A 22,648-nucleotide genomic window follows, 5' to 3' on the forward strand; every position below is an offset into this window, starting at 1 on the left:
CATATCCTCCTTTATCTTTTTTCAAATCCTAATAATTATTACCATAATGTTCATCATATATGTGTATACTAATATTTTGAATAAAAACTGTAAACAAACTATAGCAATTATGATACAAATTAAAAAAAGAAAATGTAAATTTAAAAATTGTTTTTTTCCTTTCTCCCTCCAATATATTCGATTTTAAAGGAAAAAAAGATTAATGATTTAATTAAAATTAATCTCATCTGTTAAACACAAATCAGTATTCGTGTATGATATTTAACGCTTATATTTGCTGCATCATTTATATTTTTTAATTAAATTTTTGCTTAATAATAAAATAATTATAGGAGAAGTGTATAATTTATTCCAACATATTATCAATAATAAGTTTTATAATTGTCTTATAAAAAACATTCGATATCAATTTCTAATATAGAGCAAGGTGTATTTAATTCAAATCTTGAAATTACATCTGGATGTAGAACTCCCATCTTTCCAATCACTTTATCATAACATAATATTTCCGCACAACGATGAGGGAAGAAAGTGGGATCTGAAAGAAATTATATGGACTTAGGATAATAGATATTATGATACCTTGTTAAAAAACAATATTTCTAAATAAATTGCGTTCTCTTATACGTATAATTTGGTACATGGAATTTTTCATATAATGCTTTACCATCGACAGCACGAAGATAATACCCATTTGCATTCTTACTGCCATTCCATGGCACTTCTAATATTTGTAATATTCTATCCAATAAACCATGAATTACTTCAAAACCGTCAGATTTATTGCAATATACCGCGCATAAATGTCGATTATTGCGTGCACCAACTTCCACATCGTTATCTTTTAATATAATGTCGGAAACTTCGAATAATTTATGAGGAAGTGGCATTTTTTTATTTGCAGCTAACGTTTTCAATAATCCTGGTATCAAAGTGGTACGGGCAACCTGTAACATTGTCATGTTGTTAATTTTATATTTTAAACTAACCTGAGCCTATGGTCTTGATAAACTCTTTGTACATGCCTGAAATTCTAATGTTTTTGGATTTAACACATGGACAACTGGTATGTTTAATAATTCGTGACCTAATTTATCCGCTACATCTTCACGAGAACACTGTAAGGAGAAACTTTTCAACTATAACTGATTTGTACAATTTGTATAACTGTGTGCTCAAAAATTTTGCATACCAATGAAAATGTCAATGCTTCTGTGAATCCAGCACAAGCCAATTCTATCCGTAGTTGATCAGATAATTTATTCAGTGGAAACTAAATTTAAAACATGAATAGGAAATATTTTATCTAAAACTTAACCAGCTTAAAAATCGGCAATTGTAACATTTGTTAGTACCTCATCCGCAGTGGTAGATAAATGCGGTATAGTTTTCTCAATTTTATTATATCCATACGCTATAGCAATATCTTCATAAATATCACATGCATGTATCACATCATGCCTTGTAGGAGGCACTTCGATGTTTAATATATTACCATCTTTAATAGATGTTTTCAAAGACATTCTAGAAAGCAAATTAGCCAATTCCTCCGCAGTTTGTTTTATACCAATGTATTTTATTGCTTTTTCACAATCCATTTCCTCAATTCGATATTTCAAGTCTGGATAATGAAATACTTGTTTATCAGGATACACAATTTCCACCACTTCTATTGAATATTTTATTTTACAGTATTGACTAAAAGCACAAACTATAGTATCCAGTACTACCTTTGCCTACAAAATTTTTCAAAAGTTTGCTATTAGTTGATTTATCTCTTGCAAATATAAAGAAAATAATAGCTTTTATGTACCTTTGTTAAATCTGTCGCAGTACATTCAATTAATATATTTTTAGTATTGAGTGTAATTTTTGAATGATCTCCATTGATAATAGGTGGGAGTGATAAAATGATTCCATTACTGTCTTCTACTACAGGATAAACTGGACTGTCCTTTATAATATGCAGATATTGCTTTAATTGCGCATGGTTCTAAAATAAAACTTAATATAAAATTCTCTTTAAAATAAAGTCCATATTAAGTAGGCATTCAAATTGTAAAAACACCCACTTCGTATAAATTCATAATTTCTTCTGCTGTATATTCCATCTCTTGATTAAGTGGCTTAAAACAAATGTCAGTTGGTGGCCTTGCATCATATAAAAATGGACCTCTGACAGTGTCTAGATCATGAGTTCCAATCGATACTAAAGTTCTTTTCCTACCTATATTTTGATGCAATTTTTCTTGAAGATCGATGAAGCTGTTGTAAGAATCTTTAGAAAATGTAACATCACGTAAAACGGCTGCAACAATATGCCCTCTAACTTTCATACACTAAAATATAACATAAAAAAACAGTTTTATTAAAAGTTCAACTTTTCGATTTAATTTTTAGCTTTTATTTTTCAATTGAATTAGCTTTGTTAATTTTAATTAAAAAAACATTGATAATAATAAAAATCATATATATACCTGCTTTGTCATTATAATCTTTTGTGTGTTTGTACTTGGAAATATCTTTGTATATTGTGGTATATCCATTCTATATTTAAAAAAGTTTTCTAATTGTAGTAGTCTATATCATATGTTTATTTATTATTGCAGTTATTGCTAATATATAATACGTATTGTTATTATATACTAATGAACTAATAATGAACTAATGGAATTGTTAAAATAATAGTATGATTTTAATAAGACTATGGTATGAAAACTAATAGAAAAATTAAAAAATTATATAATAAACATATATTGTACATACTGCTTTTGAAATATAAGAAGTCCAAGAGCTAAACCTTCTAAGCATAATAGATCGTATCTATTTGCAGGTATATCAATTTTATATACAACTTCTTCAGATACTTCTCCACTATGATTTAAATTTTGCTCCTTTGTCATCATTTGTTTCTCTGTTGTCTAAAAATCAAAATTTAACTAATTCTAGGATTATTTCGATGTAATACTACATATGGAAATATATAGCAATTCATTTCTTATATGCATTAATACATTTGATAGTATCCAATAATATGTAAGCTGCATACCACTTCGTCCAATTCTAATCCAAACTCAAAACATAAATTTTGAAATTCGGCATCCGCTAAAATCATATTATAGATTAATTTACTTATAAATATTATATTGGTAAATATTTAGTTAGGATAATTATAAACGTAAAAGAAGTTGATACAATTTACAATGTTCATTATTTAAATATTTATAACTTACAATATGTTTTACCAAGAGTTTTAAACAACAAGTCACGTTTAATATTAATAGTCGGCATTTTTATATAATACAAATTCTCAACATGCAATAGCCGATTATTAATTCGAAAATGGTTAGAACTGTGTTGAAATTGATATATCTCAGAAAAGAATTTAAGGTTAGAATCAATTTATGTTAACAGAGAGGGAATTTCCTTTCTGATGTTATTAATTCTAAGTAGGGATAGGGAGCAGCATTGTAGATATTATAAGTTAAGGTTAGGTATATCTGTCATACCTATCATACATATATTTCTGTAGTTCGCAGATTTAAATTTAACAAATTAATGATTATTCGCAAATTTGTAGAACGGAACAAGTAATAATAATACAAGTAAAAGCATTCAAATTTCCGTTGTATAAATATAATCTGACATAATTAAATATTTATATAAACATCTTTTATATATATATGTGTATATATATATATAAACAATTTATATAAACGTCCTTTATAGTAGAGCTTTTCCTACTCTAAAATAAATAAATAAAAGTCTTTCACTTAGACTCCTTAATAAAAGTGTACTGAATTCTATGACTACCTAATAGAAAAAAAAACATTACTTGAGTATGAAATTTTATTTTTACAAAAAACAATAACACGTTTTAACAAATTAGTTACTTTATCCAACAAAAAAATTAACCTGATGAACCATTGATGACTGAGGATGTATTATAAACAAATTTTATTGGCGAATAATAAAGAATGATTTCCATTCCTCAGTGAATCAATGAACTAATCATTCTGAAACAAAATAGAACATATTACATTTTCTTATAATAAACATTTCATAATTAGTTACGTCTACTAGCCCCTACATATTCTAAAACTTACCCATATAAATAGTAAAAAAATGATAAAAGATAAAATGTAAGTTTACTCCATCCTTCCCTTTGATGAATTTTAAGAGCTTGAGCACTCATTATACTAGTGGGATCATAAAGACCTGGTTTAGACATGATAGGTCTATGATAATATTGCCACAAGTGATATATTATCAATGGCATATTTAAAAGCAATGAAAGCCATTGACTACTAATTAGAAATAAAATGTTGATTAAAATGTGTAATCCATATTCTGGAATAACTAGCTGAAATATACACAGACATGTATACATACATATATATATATATTTTATATATATGTATATATATGCATATACATTATACATATATTTAACTTAAACACTTAATTTTACATACACTTGTTATTGATTTTGTAAATATGATATTATAAAAAACTAATTTCAAACTCTTACCGAATTTAAACTATTGCATTGTTCAATCGGATTTTTATAACCAGTTTTTAATTCATCAAATGCAATAACCTGAAAAATATAATGTCTAGCTAGAGTCATTTAACTTTACACCTATATCGCTAAGGTTAGAAATAATTCGCATTGAACAGACGTGTACACATTTTTAATTACTGTTTTGTTTTGAGAAGCAGACATTATAGTTTCGAAGAAGTACGTACATGAAATATTGCAAAAATGATCAAAATAGCATCTACAATTAAGGCCACGATATATGAAAAAGCGGCTAAACTGAACGCCATTGTAATAACTGTACGTGATGCTAGTAATAAGTTGATTCAAGTGACATAATTTGACTTACAAATGAAGAATTGCATTTTAAGTAAATATATTTATATACAGGGTGGTTGGTAACTGGTGGTACAAGCGGAAAGGGGGTGATTCTACGCGAAAAAAGAAGTCGAAAATATAGAATAAAAATTTTTCGTTTGAGGCTTTGTTTTCGAGAAAATCGACTTTGAATTTTCGCTCGGTACGCGTGCACTTTAGCACATCTCGTTATAACGGATCTCACTGTAGATTTTTAAAAAAATGAAAAAAAATGAAAAAAAAATTTTTATGCTATATTTTCAACTTCTTTTTTCGCGTAGAATCACCCCCTTTCCGCTTGTACCACCAGTTACCAACCACCCTGTATATATATAGTATAACTTATTTCTGATATTACTTCCTTTATTTTCACATTTTCCAATGTGATGCAGTGAATACGTTGCCATTGTGGAATGTTTTGGTCTCAGTTTATACGTATTTATGTCGAATCTATAGATGGAATGCAACTTGAGATTCAATGTCATGCTCAGAATGCAATTTTATCAAAATAACTAGAATTATTAACAAAAGTTGTTAAAAAGAGATGGTTTTGTATATTTATAACATATATGACAAATTTGACAATAAATTCTATATGACTTTTATGACATTTATGTGTAATTACATTATTATAATTGAAAAGATACTTGAATACAAAACAAAAAAAGCAGACTTAGACCTATTGCTTCTTTAGGACTTGATATAAAATATGAATAGAAAAGATAATTCTACTGAAAAATGATTTCTAAGATCTATATACATAATAGATATAAATAAGATTTGAAATTTGTAAGATTTATTTTAAAATCAATCACATTAAATACAAGTTATTCATATCTTTACAATGTATATGCTTTGCAATGTTTTACTTTGTATATGCATAATTAGTTATATAGTTCTTGTTAAATTTTGAGCTCCATATGTATGATTTAATTCTGTTTCTAACCTTGTTATTAATCTCTCCTCATCCCTGTCGCTCCACTGATTGTTACTACTTATGAGCAACTTTCTTTTAGGCTGCAGCATATGCCTGACATTCTCATAAGATATGTCTATTTCCTTAAATGCATTTAATAGAAATATTGCAGTTATTACAGTTAAAAAACCACAAGATGAACCCAAGATATCCTCAGCACTCATATTTTCCCATTCCCTGAATAATATTGCAGATGCAATTATTACTAATGTTGTGAAAACTACATAATAAATAGGTGTTACAATTGTGGTTTCATATAAGTCGAGGGATCTATTCAAATAATTCATTTGTACGCTGATACAGAGTATAGCGCTAAATAAAAAGGCCCATGTCAACCAGTTCGTAAATCCATTATTAAATCCAAGAATGGTTTCTTTTAAAGCTAGTCCTAATCCTTTACAACTTGTAACGGTCAATGAACCAATGGATGAACACAGACAAATATATATCATGATATTTTGATTTCCATAAGCAGGACCAAAATAAAAAATAATCAAAATACTGCATACTATTACAATTAATACATAAATAATATATCCTGGATCTTTAACCTTATCTAAAAGCTCATCTAATGTACTGATTTCTTCTCCTTTTGGAGAGTGAATTACAAGAACTGTGGAACCTAAGATGCATAAAAGGCAACCAATCTGGAATAATAGTAATTATATTTATCTTTATATATTCAATAGAAATTGTATTATTTTGTAGTAAAATTTTATTTGTTTTATTTATTTTATTTGTTATTTTATATTTTTGTTCCTATATAATAAAGATAGCTTATAATATATATTACATCATTACCTTTCCTAGCAAATTAAGCTTCTCATTTAGATATTTTGATGCCAATATTGCAGATATTAAAACGCTAAGTGCTCCTAATGGAGTAACCAATGAAGCTGGTGCAAATGCATAAGCAGCAAAATTTGCTGTTTCTCCTACCGCCACTTTAATGAAATCAATATTCTTTGTAGTAATAGTATTATATCTTGAACACATGTACATATTGTATAAGCATTTTCTGTTTCACATACTTGAAAGAAGACCAGTCCACCACATCCATTCTTTTAAGTAGCCAAATCCTCCGGATGAAGCTCGTAATGCACCACGCCTTTGTAATCTAATCAATGCCTTTTTTTTAATGATAAAACTGGCACCTAAATAATTATAACATTGTATAATAATCAATGCTAAATTGTTTTAAATAAATTTCTAATCGAAATTAGAAAATCAGTCAACTAACCTATAAAACCACTAGAACTAATTGCTAAACCTAAACCTGTGTAAAAATTTGTTGCATCATATAACTGTGTATCAACCGCAATTTTTGTTACTCTGCTCATATTTAAATTTTAGTTTTGCCAGTAATCCATCAAAATATAAAAAAATATATTATACTTTATACTGTTAAATTTTTACAACATTATGTAAACGTTATAAGAAACGAAATGTTTATCTGACATTTTACATTCGCCAAGTTAATGTAATATACACTGTAATGATAATGATTGTATGAAAGTAAATATATATAATTCAAAATAACATACTCTATGGATAGATCATTATGCGCGCATGCGTATATACGTACATATTCGATAAATACATATATACAATATAAAAACTGACACTTTATTAGAGCGATATCAAAAAGGTTTATAATTGATATATGTAGTTATCGAAAAACTACCAGTATGCATTAGTATTTGTTACTATCCGCCGATCGCTTATGTTCTGTTTATAAAGGAGAGTTGGGTGAGTTTAAAGGCCGCGTGTACAACGTGCATATACGAGGCTATAAAAAATGTCTGTTACAATTTATAATTCTGTTAAAAAAGAATATCATGAATGTATTGTACTTGGATTAGGTTTTTTAATCTCATCACCACGAGGCAGTCGGTAACACTTGCGTAAAATAATAAATTACTTATAAAAATCATAGCCGAATGACTAATTGATATTATTTTACGAAAAAAAAACAATACTTCTTATTTTATGAAAGCTTCGCCGGCCGGATTGAAAAAACTAACCCAAATCCAAATCCAATATATTAGTGATATTCATCTTTAATTCTGTTGTAACAGTCATTTGTGTCTTTAAGCTCTCCTCACTCTTATTTATAAACAGAAAATAAGCAGCCAGCAACCAATGTTGACGCATACGCTACTACAGACGCACAACTATAGGCAGAATTCACTGTAATAGTAGTGGCATCTTTTTGTGAATATCTCGGAAAATACATTTCCAAAATGTTGGATTTTACAACATATCCAAAAATCATTGAAATCGGAGGATAGTCAGCTTTTCTATCGTTTCACTTAGGATTGTTCTCTTGCTTTTTTTCTTAACAAATAAAATGCATTGACAACAAAATAATAGTTCGTACAACACGATTGTTATGTATGTAACTGTTACATTATGAATGGAAAGTATCAATGAATGATAATTTAATTTGCAAATTAAAGTGATTAAACAGTAAACACATGATAAAATGATTTAACATTTAATGAAATATGTTTAATTTTACATAAATCCTAATTTACAAATGATTATTATATATTTTTTATGTTCACAATATATATTCCTTATACCTAATAAAAACATAGTATCAGGACATATATAAGGTGGGTTAATGTAAATTTTACAATAGAAGTAAAATGGGATGATATTGCAAAAAGAGATCAATGTGTTAAATTTTTACCAGCAGCCTTGTTTATCAATGAGCAATGTTTTCAATATTTTTTGACAAACCAATCTTACTGTATGAGTAGGAACTGTGGAGGCACATAAAATGCAAAGTATATGATCTCCATGTTTAACTGCATAACATTTATGGTACTCTGAACATAGATAAGTTTCTTTTACACCAACAAATTTCCAATTATCATCTGTTGTATCACATTCAGATTCTGAAGATAATATATATGTCTCTACAGCTTGATGATAAAATGTTCTTAATATGTCCAATCTGTGTGAACCACTGACTCTATTTTTTGCATACTGCATATTCTTACCAAGTATAAACTTTTGCACCTTATAATTTGCTAACAGAAATCTAAATTCCGGAGTGAAAAGAAAAAGATATTATATAATACATTTTGATAATAGGTTTTTCTAAATAAAATTATTTATATTAAATGGTACTATTATATATTACCCAAGTGTCTCTGAATCCAAATTTACAGATGTAGGTAAGTTACGCGGATAACATTGTTCTGCATTGTGTAAAGCATCAATACTATTTTTCCAACATTGTATGGCAAATCGTTCGATCTCTGATAAACTCGGATTGGGTCCACATAAGGCTAATACTTCGACTTGATTGATCAACGTAATGGATACTAATCTAAAAGCTACCTATATGATCAATTGAATTGTCTTATGATCAATTGAACTTATTTTTTAAAATAAATCTTATTAGATTAATAAATAAAAATTGTATTTTAAAAATTTTTAATGAAAATACTCACATTTGGACTTTTATAAGGTAAAAATACTGGAATGTCTCGCGTGCTATAAGTATCTTCTGTATTAACAGCTGTTATTAATAATTTTCTTTCAATGGGACTTAAATTCCACCATCCTTCTGTAGCTACTGCTAAACACCCATGTACTAAGATGCATCCATATATAGAATCCAAACATTCCATATAACCCTCTAAGCATGTCTTAAATAGATTATTATTTACTATGCAGAAAATGCATGAATTAAAAAGAATTCAATTACCTGAAACAGATTATTTTCTTGGCACATTATACATTCTGTCATATTGATAATATCAGTTTTTGAACAAATTCCATCACCAACATCAAGACATTGCAATAAACTATCAACAATTGGACTGCACAAACGCATATCTTTCTTCAGCTTTTCTATGTTTTTGGTATTTTTTAATTCCTCGATACCAACAAACAAGATCATTGCACCAAAAACTGCATTTAAGAATTTATCCAATACAGATTTGGTAGTTCCACTTGCAATAACTATTAATGTAATACTTTGTTCAAATTCTTTCCACATTATCGTAGTATCGGGTAAATTTGTATTCAAAAGTTTAATGTTTTGTGATTTGAGAAACATATGTATCCCATATAGAGATGCTATTTTAGAAAATGTCATCTATAAATATGTTGGGAAGAAAAAGGAAGAGCAAAAGAAAAATTAAAATTGATATTACATAGATTTATGTATTACTCTTTTGTTTATAATTATGTAAATTTTACCGTATCTCCTTCCCCTTTCTGGCGAGAAAATAGAGGAATTCCTCCAGTAGAGGTTAAACACATAACGTGGGCTACCATAATAATGATTTTATTCTTTTTAGGCGTTAAATATTTAATAAGCTTTTATATAAACTTTTACGTTTCTAATTTGCAAATATTTTATCCCTTCTGCTACGCAAATTTAAATTCAATTTATTATCAATGTTATACCAATGTTACGCTAACTTTCATAATATTCTTATTCTTATTATTATTTTTTTTCTTATTTTTTCAGATTTTTGTGTTTAAAAAAGACCCAAACAAATTTTTAAGTACTTTTCCAAGTTTCTAGAATATCATTCAATAATTTCTATTACTACATGTTATATGTTAGATGTTTTCAGACTTGTTTATATAATCGCGCTTATAACTTTTGAACCAATGAATTTTTCACTTTAAAATATGCATTTTCGGAGTCTACACATCGAAAACAGCAAAATTACAAAAAATAGTCAATAATTTTTTGATCCCTAAAATAAAAATGAGACCTTAATTTTTTTAAGTAAAGCAAAGCTTATACGGAAATATGGAAGAAATGAAAAATTATTTAAAATTACTGGTCAAAAACGACCCTATATGTAGATGGAGAGTTAATATAAATCGGAGATGAGTTTGCAATGTTTCGATTAGCGCTTGCTGGAATGTTGACCACATAACACGCAATTTTAGTGAATAGACGTGCAATGCAGGATGTGGGATATAAGAACGGATTTTCAAGAGACGCGCATTTTCTGACTTTCTTTGTTACAAATTGTATCTCGCTGAAAATAATTGAATATTTTAATGAATCGACAGCAGTGATGTATTGCCAACCTAAAACGCGTGAGCTTTAGCGAGAAGTGGCATTACTTAGGAAGAAAATCTGGAGGCGCGACTGAAATATCACTGATGTATGACTGGAGCATTATAAGTTTGAACGTTAGATGCGCCGCCTATAGGTTGTTAATGTGAAAACATTTTACACGAGCCTTGTGTTCTTGTAGAAAAAGTAGTGATCTTGTCATCTGTAGTTACACTAATAAGCACGTGTTGAGTAATTGATAGTATAGCACACTGTTTTACAAAAAACAATGGGAAAAGGGCGGAAACATAAGCCAAAAAAGAATTTCGCAGAAAAACGTCGTGAGAAACAGAAGGTACAAACTTAATCGTTAAATAAATAACATCGGCTGCGAGGTTTGCGGTTATGTTCTATCTTATATATTATACATATACAAAACTTATCAGCCTCCTATATTTTGAAAATAATCAGTGTCTAATTGCTAAGAAAATTTCTTTTCATGTGAACAGTATTTAAAATTTTTATGAATTATACAGAAAAAGAATGAGTGGGATACTACTCCACACCATAACTATGAAGACATTATCAGAGAAAATAAGGATTTTGAAAATTATTACAAAACTCAGAAAATTGTTCCTGAAGAACAATGGGATTCCTTTATTAATACTATGAGAAAGAATCTTCCAGTGGCATTTAGAATTACAGGATCAAAAGCAGAAGCTAAAGCATTAATTGAAACTATTAAAGGAGATTTTTTTAAGGATATCTTAAAGGCACATGTCGAAGATGATTCAGAAAATAATGCAGGAATTAAACCTAAGGATATATTGCAGTGCTTACCATTTTATCCTGATGGATTAGCTTGGCAGTTGCAATTAACCAGAAAAGATATTCGGAAATCTGAGGCATATTTTAGATTACATAATTTTTTAATTGTTGAAACAGATAGTGGAAGCATCAGTAGGCAAGAAGTAGTTAGCATGGTGCCACCTTTAGTATTAGATGTAAAATCTAATCATAAGGTATATTGATCTACTAATATTTATTACATTAAATTTAGCTTGAAAGATAGAAAGGAATTATTTTAAATAGGTTCTGGATATGTGTGCAGCACCAGGATCAAAGACAGCCCAACTTATTGAAATGATACATTCTGAAGAAGGAAGTGCATTTCCAGGTATTAATGAAATTTTCAATATTTACAAACAAATTAAGCAAATTTTATTGATATTTTACAGAGGGTTTTGTAATAGCTAATGATCTTGACAATAATCGTTGTTATATGCTTGTACATCAAGCAAAAAGATTAAACAGCCCAATTATTTTAATTACAAATCATGATGCCTCAGTGTTGCCTAATTTTGCTACTACCAAGCCAGATGGTACAAAAGAGCATCTAAAGTTAGTAAAACATATGAAATAAAATATTTCTGTTTATAAAGATCTTGTAATTTTTACATTTTGTTATAGATTTGATAGAATACTTGCCGATGTACCATGTAGTGGTGATGGTACAATGAGAAAAAACCCTGATATTTGGTGTAAATGGAGTCCAGCAAATGGCAACAATCTCCATGGGTAAGTATTATTTCTTCTTAAACACTGTATAACTTAATTAATAGAAATAACTTATATATCTATAAATTTAAAGAATTCAGTTTAGAATAGCAAGAAGAGGCTTAGAACTTTTAGCAGTTGGAGGAAGAATGGTATATTCTACTTGTTCATTAAATCCAATAGAGAATGAAGCTGTACTTCACAGGCTTCTCGTTGAAACTGAAGACTCTGTCCAATTAGTTGATTGTAGAGATTTAGTACCTGGATTAGTGTGTGATCCAGGTATCGTATATTGTGTATATATTGTATTATACATTGTGTATTGTATTGTACGACTTCACTATTGCATCAAACATTTAACGATGTACTCTCTAGGCATATCACATTGGTTACCAGCATCAAAAGATCTACAATATTATGAATCATGGGAAGATGTACCTGAACAGTGGCAAACACAAGTTCGTCCAAAAATGTTTCCACCAAAACCTGAGGATGCAACTAAATTTCACTTTGAAAGATGGTAAATAGAAATTGAGTTTCTTGTTAATATTGTTATTGATTTAATTACATAATAATAATGCTTTAATGATGCAGTATGAGAATATTACCACACCATCAAGATACAGGAGGATTTTTTGTGGCTGTTTTGGAAAAGGTAAATCACTTACCATGGGAACGTGCGTCACACAAGAGCGATGAAGTTATTCAAAATACTAAGAGTGAAGATGACGACATTGAATTAAGTTTGGAACAAGAACAAAAAGCAAAAAATGTGCATGGAAGAAAGATATTTGACGATATGAACAAATTACGAGAATCCAAAAGAAAACGCAGAAGACTTGCTTCTGGATTTAAGGAAGATCCATTCATTTTCTTCGACGATGATAAGGAAGATGTGTGGTCATCTATTAAGTGGGTGGAAAATTTTTTTAACTTCCTGTTTATTTAATTGATCTTTAATACCGAAATTTTTAGAAGCTTTTATAATATATCTAATGACTTGGATCCTCGGTGTTTATTGGTGCGATGTATTGGTAAAAAAAAGAAAAATATTTATTACACGTCACCCGCGATACGTGATGTTGTATTGTCTAATGGAGATCAAATAAAATTAATAAATACTGGCGTAAAAACGTTTGTACGCTGTGACAATAAAAACATGGATTGTTCATTTAGACTTGCACATGAAGGAATACAAAGCATTATTCAATATTTCGGCGATAGTAGAAAAATTAGGTTATCTAAAGATGACCTAGTAATGTTGTTACAGAACAATAATCCTAATACACCACCAGAAATTGTGAAACTTAATCGGGAAACACAAGAACGATTACAAAATTTTGGTAATATATTTTATAACATTAAACATTAATTATAAATTTCATTATAAAAATTGTTTCTTTTGTTGTTTCAGCAACTGGAAGTTGTATATTGGTATACGAAGAAGAAGGGACAGAAAACCCGTTAAAATTGCAAATGGTAGGATGGCGAGGTACAATGTCTCTGAGAGCATATGTTCATGTACATGATGCGATTCATTATCTACGTTTATTAAGAGCTGATTGTTCGATGTTTGGTATGTATTTTGAAGTATTTACCATACATTTCAAATGTTACTTAGAATTATTATTTCAGAAAAAAATAAATACAAAGAAAATCGTGTTTCTCAAGACAATTCTACAGCTGTTTCTGTAGACTCGAACAATGAAACTACTAATGATGCTGATGGGAAAGACATTAACATAAAGAAAGAAATTAAGCCAGAATTTTCGGACGAATTAAAAGAATAACACATAATTTTGTAATACAAAGTGATGTTCCTTTAATTTCTTTCAAGATATCAATTTCAGTATGTTATAAGAATAAGTAAAAAATTTGCATTTATTTAAAATTTAATAAAAGCGCGCCATTGGAATTCTGACAGGCGAATATCCAATGCGCCATGACAAAATGTATCTTATAGAAACGAAACAAAATGTTTTATAGGACAAAGAAATGATCATTATTTGATGGGAAATGTCTTTTGTTTTACTAATCGTTCTCTATGAAATAATTTATGAAATTACATGTAATTTTTATATAGTTTGAGCGACAGATACTCTTTCCCTTTTTATTTTTGGCCATTAAATTCAAGATGTTTTGCTGATTATAGTACAAATATTGTTATAAACATGGCCGGATATAGAGGAATCATTAATTCTGAGATGGCTACTGCCATAGTATTCAACAATATGTTATTAAATCGCAGAGAACTTCTTGCTTCTACTGTATGTTAAAGTTGGAAAAGATGAATATCTATCGTGTGCCTCATTGATATTCGCTTTAAATTACAGTATGCATTAGATTTTCTTTCGTTCTCAAATTTAGCTGATAACAAGGTTCCTAGATCCTAGGGATTAGAAGATTTCAACTTACGATTAAAAATTTGTTTAACATGGAGAATATCTACTAATAAAGGACGGGTTTTGCTATAAAAAACATTTAAATACAAGTATATAAATATGAAAAATGCTGGATAGCTCATAACATATAGATAAACTATAAAAGAAAACAAAAGAAAAACCTTTTCTAAAATCTTTTACACTCCGAAAGATTCGAAGTTGTCGGCTGACGCTAGTAATCTCTACTAGTTGGTGTGGTTATTTTTCCACTGAGGTTCTGAGAATTTGATGGCGATTTTGAACCTACAAACGAAACCAATTTTGTATTTATTGATGCATTATATTTCAATAATATCAAACTTACAGCTTTTTCCTGATTTATTTCGAGGGTTATTCGCACAGGGATGATCACCCATCAAATGCTCCCTCCACTTATTTTGATTGACAAGAGCGGAGCACAATGGACAACGATCATAACCTTCAATAGGTTCTGTAACATAAATAATGATGGATGTTATCCATATTCATTATTCATATTCAGAGAGACTATATCAAACAAGTTTGCATACTTGTACACTTGTTATCTTTTCTATGTTCTTCGAAGGAATTTTCATGAATGGCCTGCTTGCATGTGTCACATTTTACGTAATTGCTTCTCATATCACATTCATCTGAAAAATAAGATATATATTTGCTATTTAGTGCTACGCATTAAATGTAATCAAATGAAAGAAACAATACTCACTTAACAAATGCAAGTTCAAGTATGAAATTTCCACCACTTGCTTACATGCCTCACACTTTGTTAACATAGGGCAATTTCTCCAATAATGAATGTTTAATCCCTCTTCGGAATATCCTTGTCCCTTGGAGAGGCAAAATATGCATATCCTATAAAAGAAATACATTCTTAACATATATGAAACAGATATTTGTAATATGATTGTATGTTACTCACTTGTCACCTTTATGTTCTGTACTATTCTCGGACGGAGATGTTATACTTGTTGAGCTTCCGGTACTCACAACAGGACTCGTTCTCGAAGGAGATTTCGTTAAATTCGCTACATTATTTTCCGTTGATTTCGTTCGCGTGGGTGTTGTTGTTTTATGATTCGCTTCCGCTTCCTTTTTCCTCTTCAATAAACAAATAAGGAGTAGCGTAAATATGTAGACCTTCCATATACATATATCTAATCCTTATAAAAAAATCTATACCTGAAGATCAATGAGGTCGAATTCATGAAAAAGTTGACGGTACAATAAGTTCCTTCTTGTGATGTCATCGTCAGGAGGCAATTGCTTACGGACCAGTCTGGGATTTACCTTGTACACCAATACCAAAATTCTCTCGGAAACTTTCCTAACCGCTTCTGCTGGATGATGCAATCCCGAGGAACCCAATTCTGATAAGGTCCGACAAGTGAGTCCACTACAACAGTTACAATGCCTTATCAGAGTAATTGCGTTTTAACGAATCAGTCTTAACATTGAGGACAGACCCCTGCAAGTGACATTCACAAATAAAATCATATCGATTGTCACAGACAGTGGTCTGATGCCCTTTGGTTCATTATATCAGATATAAAATTTACTATTGAGATTACGTTATTTTGAGTCACCTTTGTTTGTCAGTGGATATTCCGTGGTTGAGAATTAATTGCTCCACCATTTCTAACCTGCTAAGGGCTAATCTTTGATGAGTGCTACTACTAACGGGTCTTGTCAAGTGCACAGGAATAATATGCAACTCTCTGACGCATTTACAATCTGCCATACTGAGTATTGTATGCACTGCCATGTTATGAATTCTTGGAGTAGTATCGCCTGATTTTGTCAGTAATTCAGGAAGTAGTCTTTCTACGCTTCGTGCAATTTCCGCAGAAGATACCCTAAAATGACAATGGCAATTTCTCATAGACATGTATGATTGAATGATTATTTTAAATCATATTATATAGTGTATTATGTGAATACCTATCAGTTGCAAATTCTGAGAAGAAAATTCTAATTAATTGCGCTGCTAGACTATATACGCTGAAGACTTTATCTCTAAGAGCTCTATGCAGCAGCAAGATTGCAGCTCTGGCTGTTTTATTCGCGGAATGTTTTGAAACTTCCGCATCAAAGGTCTTTAGCTCCTCCTTCAATTGCATCAGGCCCTCCTCCTTATCCGTGAATTGTTTTGAATAAAATTTTTCGACCTAAACGATAAATTTTATTAATTATCATCATTTTATAAATTAACTGATGTAACTGTCTGAAACTTATATTACCATTTCCATTCCAAAAACAGCGATAGGTAAGGCGGCTTGCTTCTTTTCCCTATCATTCAATTTTGATATCACTTTCGTTTCCGTATTGTCCATGTGGCATTCCCTTGTGAACTCGTTTGTGTGCGAACTGAAACGTAATTTAAGGTAATCTCTATATTTTTCATTTTTCTTTTTCCTCGTCTTACTGTCTTAAAGCAGGAATCGTCCTCTCTTCATAAGCTTCGTAGCTGGAACGTAGTGCGGGCCCCGCCGATTTAGTTTTTCTTCTGAGAGAACCCTTGTTGCAGTTATTCTGTCTCTCTACGACACCGTTCGTGGGACTATCCGTAACTTCTGTTGCAGATAATTGATTACTCTAAACTGTTAAAATTCCTTTATATATATGTAAATTGATTTACCAGGACTGTTTGGTTTCTGATGCAAAGGCGAAACAGGAGGCTGATGCGCCGGGCCAGTCGGCGATATGGCTCCATCGCGATTTGGTGGAATCACTAATCTCGGAGGAGATGTAATGTCTTCAGGAACAGTAGTTGTATTCGAAGTACAGGTATCTATCGATATAGACTCCTTTCCTTCCATCGACGACTTGTTGTTCTTTTCCAGTGGCTATTCAGACAAAAGTATAGTAGACAAATATCAAATCTTAATTAAAGACTAATTTTAAAGACGCGTATTTACCCCATGAAGCTCTAGTAGATCTTGCACCTCTAAACTCTGGTAGACTTGTTGCCTGTATTGTTGCGCTTGTGCCTTCTTCGCTTTAGCCTTGTCGTAGTCTTCTAACGCTATCGCATATTTCTTTTCCAGTTCATACTTTCCGAGACGTTCTCCAGCTTTCCTTAAGTTCTCCATCGCTACTTTAAGTTTCGAAGCATACTCGAATCTCTCCTCTAAAAGCATATTTATATACAGTCTTTCGTAAAATGTTTATTCTTATCTAAATGATACAATTCTTACACACACCTTCTACAGCTTGTAACTTTTTTGCTTCCATCTGTCTTATGATCTTGGCTACTTCGCGATCGACGTACATTTCGAACGCCAAATCGTCATATGGCGATGTGTAATGGGGATTATACGGTGCATCTCCTTGGCCAGTGAGCTCTTGCCCGTAAGGTTCACCGAGAATGTTAATAGCGATAAGACCGACCTATAATCCCAAATGCGGTTGTAATATTTTTCGTTGCATATGGCTTATGATTATAGATCATATACCTGCTGATAAACATTGTGCGCGTTACTGTGCGGTTTGTGAAGTCTTAGTTTTAGCGTGACCGCCTCTGTTTCTGGGAGGGCAACGCTTTTCAGCTCTCTACTTTTGTACATGGTCGAGGCATTGTCGGACAACGTAATATAACCCAAATAACTGAACTCTGTCGTCACGGATGCATTCTCTTCCCTCGATGTCCAAATCTCCAATTTTTCAGCTGCAAGCATTTGACGTAAGCATTATTAAGTTGCTCTCTCGTTAACGCGTTGTTCGAAGAAGAAGAGAGGAATTTATAAACAATGAAGAGTAGAACGTTGCGCGGTATTCAGCCCGGAGTGGAGTAAGAAACGGGAGTGAAACGAGAAGGGCAAAACGACCTAGCCTGAGGAAATCGAGGCTGCCGTGCTAATTCGATTTTCATTGTTACTGAATTGCTTGCCGGAGAAACTCGGCAGTTTCTGTTACACCGTGACATTAAATTTTCATAAAATGATTCACGGTAAGAAATAAAGAGAAAGATAATAACTTGACAAATGTACTATACGTTGCGTTGTTTGCAGCGATGGGAACTTACGAATTAAATATTGATGAGCCAAGACTTGTATCCTCGTAAGCTTCGTCGGGCCATGAAGGCGCAGAATGAGTTCTTGAGGATATGTACATCTTCTTGAACTCTGCCATCCTCTTACCGTCGGTCCATGAACGTTCAGCTCCAACGAAGAATGTCTATCTTCTTCGCCTGTGATTATTTCAAATGTTATAATCTTAAATAAAACGGAGCATATTTTATAAAGTTGCAATAAGTATTATCGTTGTTGCAAATGGATTTTATTTGAAAGATTCCGGTATTGTATGGAAAAAATTTTTGATGGAATATATTCGATTCCTACCGAAAATTTGTCCAAAGTTTCATTTATGTATCGTTTCTATTTCGAGCAATTATATGCTTCTGCTTTCTGAATAAAAATGGAGATTGTAAGAGATGTAATCAATAATGTTTTAACTCTGAAATTATTCTTTCCACGATGGACCGTTAACACGAGACCTTGTCACGCAATACCGTACCTTAGCTTACGCTTTACAATCATAACAACGAGAGAAACGTGTTACTTGGCTATTTTTGTGCGGTTACATACGTATAATCGAAAATACTTGATCTAATATTTAATAGCTCGGTAAGGTGTTATCCAGGCATTGATTACGGCTTCATTACGTTCGAGGGCAATCTATACAATCTGTAACGAGACGCGGTGAAGCACGTGTCGAGTCGTTGTTGTTAACTTGTTTTCTTCTAAAGCAGAAATTTTCGAAAAATGAAATCTTTTCCGCGTGGATAGAAAAAAATCGATGTTCGCGTGTGCAAACGATTTCGCAATTTTATACCCTTCCGATTTATACCGATGAATATTATTTTATCGTATATCTTTGCGCTGTCAATCCTTGGATCTACAGTAATTACAGTAGCACCTCGAGGTTATCGTCGTTCGATATATTCCACAATCACAATCTGATGTTCTCTTACTGGTTGCGTACACGACGTTGAATCCGATTTTCCGTGGCATGTCGGGGGTGACGTCCTAGCGACGAAAACAACGTATCGCTACCATATATACTAAAACGAAGACGGCAAAAAAGAAACGTGTACAACAGGAGAAGGGGAAATGAAGAAAACGTCAAAATCTAAAAACCACAGCCATCTGAAAGCTCGATAAGGGGGTGCTAGCAAGTTTCACCCCGGCACGTAGGCAACGCCACTTGCACGTCTGGCCGCGGCGAAGCTTGCGACAGAACTGACTAACTGCACCCGTTCCGCAAACGGATACTCTGATCTCGAGACCTCGAGCATTTTCGCTTGCTAGACTAGATACTCTCGTATTTTTAAACTCTGTTATCGGGAAACGAAAAATCCGATGACCGATTGGAACAGCACGATTTGGTAACATTTTTTAGAACAAATTTGACGTTTCCAAAGGGGATGATAAAATAGCGGTGATGAACAGGATGTTGAAGGTCCTTTTGTCGCTTGATTTTATGTAATAAAAAATTATTCTTACTTATTTATAAATACATAAAAAAATACATGTGGATTAATTCTGGAAGTTTATTTTGTTATATTATATATGATTACGCGTAGATAGCGTTTATAGCGTTGGATATTTTTTTTCACATCTTGGCTAGTTTCTGTACATGGCACATTGTAGCACCGTCTTGCATTCTGCTCAAGTCGAAATATAGACTGTAATTTTGTAATGGATCAATAAGCGGAGGCTGCGTGACGTCAGAGGGTGCGGCGAGGGTGGAATCGCTTGCTAGAATCGTTATACGCGTATCGTGACTATCGTGTCTCTCATTGACGACCACGTGTGCATACACGTGCTTTCCCAATTTTAAAACTTGCTTTCATACTTTATTAATTTCAAAAAAAGGGACTGTCCTGGATTAAAACATATCGATTAGTGCATATAACTTAAGTGTTTATTTAAAAAACGCACATTAATATACAATTTTTTATTTATAGACATTTTGATTTATATATCTTTCTTTTCAAAATATGAGAAATGATTATTTTCATTTCTTTTCTCATCGCGTGTTATATTACGTTGTTGCAAAGAGATATAGAAGACCTTTTGCAAACTGGAAAATTTCTGATCCTCCCAGCTTTGATTCTCCATAAACACGGTCGACGAATGTGATTGGAATTTCTCCTATGGTGTAGTTGAATTGCCTAGCTCTTACAATCATCTCCATCTGGAAGACATATCCCTTTGATATACAGGACTGAATAAGTTTCTCCAGTACATCTTTTTTGTATAGTCTGCAATTTCAGATACTGTAAGATATGTATGTATAGAATGTTATAACAAATTCACGTAAAATTAATGTCTAAGTTATTTGCCTAAAACTTCCTGTGAGATCACTGACACCTGGCCTCAGCAACAGTTGAGTCAAGAAATTTGCTCCTCTGCTTATTAATTTTCTCTTGAAATCCCAACCATAAACTCCACCACCTTGCTCATACCTGGTGCCACTAACGATATCTAGATCAAGATATCTCTGCTGCTCTATCATTTTTGGTATAAATTTGGGCTATAAAAATAAGAACATATGTTATATTCGATATTATTCTTAAGGAAAGTTTCCTCTTGAAGACAAAGATAAATACATGATGAGACAAATCTGCATCCATAATGACAATAAAGTTTCCTGTAGCATGTTTAATCCCATGCATGTAAGCTGTGCCTAGCCCAAGTTTTTTTTCTCTCGGTCTCAAAACAATTTTGTTCTCTCCATATACATTTTGCAGCTGTTTGGCCATGTCCAATGTTCCATCTGGTGAACCATCGTCTATCACGATAATCTCATAATCAAGTTCGCTAGAATGTTGTATATTATCGCTTGACTGATCAATCGTTTTGATCTCATACTTATAATTGTCTAATTACAGAAGCGATAACTTTTCTCAGATTTGAGGTTATGTTGCCATGATAGTTACCTCTCATCCATATACTTCACGATAAGCCATACAATTATGGGTAAATTCTCAACTTCGTTGTAGGTTGGAAGCAAAATCGAATACTTATCATTTTTCGCTAATTCTTTTATATCTTTTTTTGTCTGTTCTCTTTCGACCATGGTTGACAGCAATACTCGATGGAGAGACGTGCCACAGACGAATCCTTCCTTATCAAGCGTCGCACTAACAAAGGTAGCGCAACAATCCACGCGGCTTCGGAAAACTTATCAATAAAGCAGTCATCCTTCAATGACGTGTCTCGACGACGCTCCTTTACGTCACGACATAGCGGTGCTTTCAACTTTCATTCATCGAGTCCTTAGACTCGTATGAAATGAATCATTTAAATATTTGAAAGTCTTGACAATATGGAGTCTCAAGTATCACCAGAGAACGACATTTACAGCATATATGTATGAATCGAATAAAATCAAATATAAAACGCACTTTTAAGTATTTCTTAAAGTATATCGAAATATTTTTTTAATTTCAATTTTTTATCAAATCATTCTTTCGACGGAAAGATTTGCCAGACATCGTCTCGAGTCAAAGTTCACCATGATAAAACAGCAGCGAAACTTTATCTACAGGGTTGGAGGCTAGATGCCAGGAACGTGCCGCGAGAAATTGGCATGGTCTATTAAGCAGCGCCATTTATCGTGTCAAAAATGCTTTGAGGAAGTGAAATTTGGCGACGTGACGGGGCATAAACATGGTACAATTACAATTAGTGAACTCGGTGCGAAAATACGCAGACCGCCATAGCTTCCGTCGCGCGCAACAAAGGTCGACCAAACGG

General features: G+C 31.8%; 7 protein-coding genes across 15 annotated transcripts; 1 reads left to right on the forward strand and 6 right to left on the reverse strand.

Annotated features, from left to right (window-relative positions):
* Window positions 1–326: 326 nt before the first annotated feature.
* beta-PheRS (phenylalanine--tRNA ligase beta subunit) lies at window positions 327–4,247 on the reverse strand. Of its 4 annotated transcripts, XM_076620878.1 has the most exons (12): window positions 4,107–4,247; window positions 3,916–4,016; window positions 3,050–3,105; window positions 2,767–2,921; window positions 2,478–2,547; window positions 2,073–2,339; window positions 1,814–1,993; window positions 1,356–1,736; window positions 1,193–1,273; window positions 1,026–1,118; window positions 668–947; window positions 327–538 (listed from the first exon to the last, which is right to left on the reverse strand). In XM_076620878.1, exons 2-12 carry the CDS (start codon window positions 3,986–3,988, stop codon window positions 387–389), a joined length of 1,788 nt encoding a protein of 595 aa, XP_076476993.1. In that variant the 5' UTR covers window positions 3,989–4,016; window positions 4,107–4,247; the 3' UTR covers window positions 327–386. The 4 variants fall into 4 exon arrangements, with proteins under 4 accessions (XP_076476993.1, XP_033188158.1, XP_033188159.1 ...); XM_033332267.2 differs by lacking the exons at window positions 3,916–4,016; window positions 4,107–4,247 and adding an exon at window positions 3,234–3,488; XM_033332268.2 differs by lacking the exons at window positions 3,916–4,016; window positions 4,107–4,247 and adding an exon at window positions 3,234–3,486 and having other exon boundaries at window positions 3,015–3,105.
* cni (protein cornichon) lies at window positions 4,103–4,881 on the reverse strand. The gene is made up of 3 exons (XM_033332276.1): window positions 4,750–4,881; window positions 4,532–4,600; window positions 4,103–4,363 (listed from the first exon to the last, which is right to left on the reverse strand). Exons 1-3 carry the CDS (start codon window positions 4,828–4,830, stop codon window positions 4,103–4,105), a joined length of 411 nt encoding a protein of 136 aa, XP_033188167.1. The 5' UTR covers window positions 4,831–4,881.
* On the reverse strand, window positions 4,169–8,011 carry spict (magnesium transporter spict). Of its 5 annotated transcripts, none has more exons than XM_076620881.1 (7): window positions 7,114–8,011; window positions 6,905–7,027; window positions 6,675–6,817; window positions 5,844–6,520; window positions 5,256–5,347; window positions 4,532–4,600; window positions 4,169–4,307 (listed from the first exon to the last, which is right to left on the reverse strand). In XM_076620881.1, the coding sequence occupies exons 1-6, from the start codon at window positions 7,211–7,213 to the stop codon at window positions 4,587–4,589; spliced, it is 1,149 nt and encodes a 382-aa protein (XP_076476996.1). In that variant the 5' UTR covers window positions 7,214–8,011; the 3' UTR covers window positions 4,169–4,307; window positions 4,532–4,586. The 5 variants fall into 5 exon arrangements, with proteins under 5 accessions (XP_076476996.1, XP_076476998.1, XP_076476997.1 ...); XM_076620880.1 differs by having other exon boundaries at window positions 4,304–4,363; XM_076620883.1 differs by lacking the exon at window positions 5,256–5,347.
* A 343-nt stretch (window positions 8,012–8,354) lies between these two features.
* On the reverse strand, window positions 8,355–10,610 carry fy (fuzzy planar cell polarity protein-like protein). Its single transcript, XM_033332269.2, has 5 exons — window positions 10,092–10,610; window positions 9,595–9,987; window positions 9,338–9,535; window positions 9,025–9,224; window positions 8,355–8,922 (listed from the first exon to the last, which is right to left on the reverse strand). Exons 1-5 carry the CDS (start codon window positions 10,167–10,169, stop codon window positions 8,565–8,567), a joined length of 1,227 nt encoding a protein of 408 aa, XP_033188160.1. The 5' UTR covers window positions 10,170–10,610; the 3' UTR covers window positions 8,355–8,564.
* Window positions 10,611–11,126: 516 nt separating this feature from the next.
* Window positions 11,127–14,478, forward strand: Nsun2 (tRNA (cytosine(34)-C(5))-methyltransferase Nsun2). The gene is made up of 11 exons (XM_033332265.2): window positions 11,127–11,266; window positions 11,448–11,933; window positions 12,004–12,088; window positions 12,150–12,312; window positions 12,382–12,489; window positions 12,563–12,750; window positions 12,844–12,988; window positions 13,063–13,380; window positions 13,444–13,811; window positions 13,883–14,044; window positions 14,104–14,478. The coding sequence occupies exons 1-11, from the start codon at window positions 11,201–11,203 to the stop codon at window positions 14,256–14,258; spliced, it is 2,244 nt and encodes a 747-aa protein (XP_033188156.1). The 5' UTR covers window positions 11,127–11,200; the 3' UTR covers window positions 14,259–14,478.
* Window positions 14,479–14,540: 62 nt separating this feature from the next.
* LOC117155828 (centrosomal protein of 104 kDa) lies at window positions 14,541–20,133 on the reverse strand. Of its 2 annotated transcripts, none has more exons than XM_033332264.2 (16): window positions 19,858–20,133; window positions 18,910–19,074; window positions 18,341–18,552; window positions 18,089–18,275; window positions 17,804–18,015; window positions 17,524–17,731; window positions 17,311–17,455; window positions 17,126–17,252; window positions 16,827–17,053; window positions 16,472–16,741; window positions 16,068–16,281; window positions 15,808–15,986; window positions 15,595–15,740; window positions 15,419–15,520; window positions 15,214–15,339; window positions 14,541–15,152 (listed from the first exon to the last, which is right to left on the reverse strand). In XM_033332264.2, the coding sequence occupies exons 1-16, from the start codon at window positions 19,895–19,897 to the stop codon at window positions 15,082–15,084; spliced, it is 2,631 nt and encodes an 876-aa protein (XP_033188155.1). In that variant the 5' UTR covers window positions 19,898–20,133; the 3' UTR covers window positions 14,541–15,081. The 2 variants fall into 2 exon arrangements, with proteins under 2 accessions (XP_033188155.1, XP_033188154.1); XM_033332263.2 differs by having other exon boundaries at window positions 17,311–17,458; window positions 19,858–20,132.
* A 655-nt stretch (window positions 20,134–20,788) lies between these two features.
* On the reverse strand, window positions 20,789–22,110 carry Dpm1 (Dolichyl-phosphate mannosyltransferase subunit 1). The gene is made up of 4 exons (XM_033332274.2): window positions 21,829–22,110; window positions 21,499–21,709; window positions 21,232–21,422; window positions 20,789–21,150 (listed from the first exon to the last, which is right to left on the reverse strand). The coding sequence occupies exons 1-4, from the start codon at window positions 21,966–21,968 to the stop codon at window positions 20,931–20,933; spliced, it is 762 nt and encodes a 253-aa protein (XP_033188165.1). The 5' UTR covers window positions 21,969–22,110; the 3' UTR covers window positions 20,789–20,930.
* Window positions 22,111–22,648: the final 538 nt, after the last annotated feature.

This window comes from Bombus vancouverensis, chromosome 8 (assembly GCF_051014615.1).
Source record: "Bombus vancouverensis nearcticus chromosome 8, iyBomVanc1_principal, whole genome shotgun sequence".
Taxonomy (NCBI): domain Eukaryota; kingdom Metazoa; phylum Arthropoda; class Insecta; order Hymenoptera; family Apidae; genus Bombus; species Bombus vancouverensis.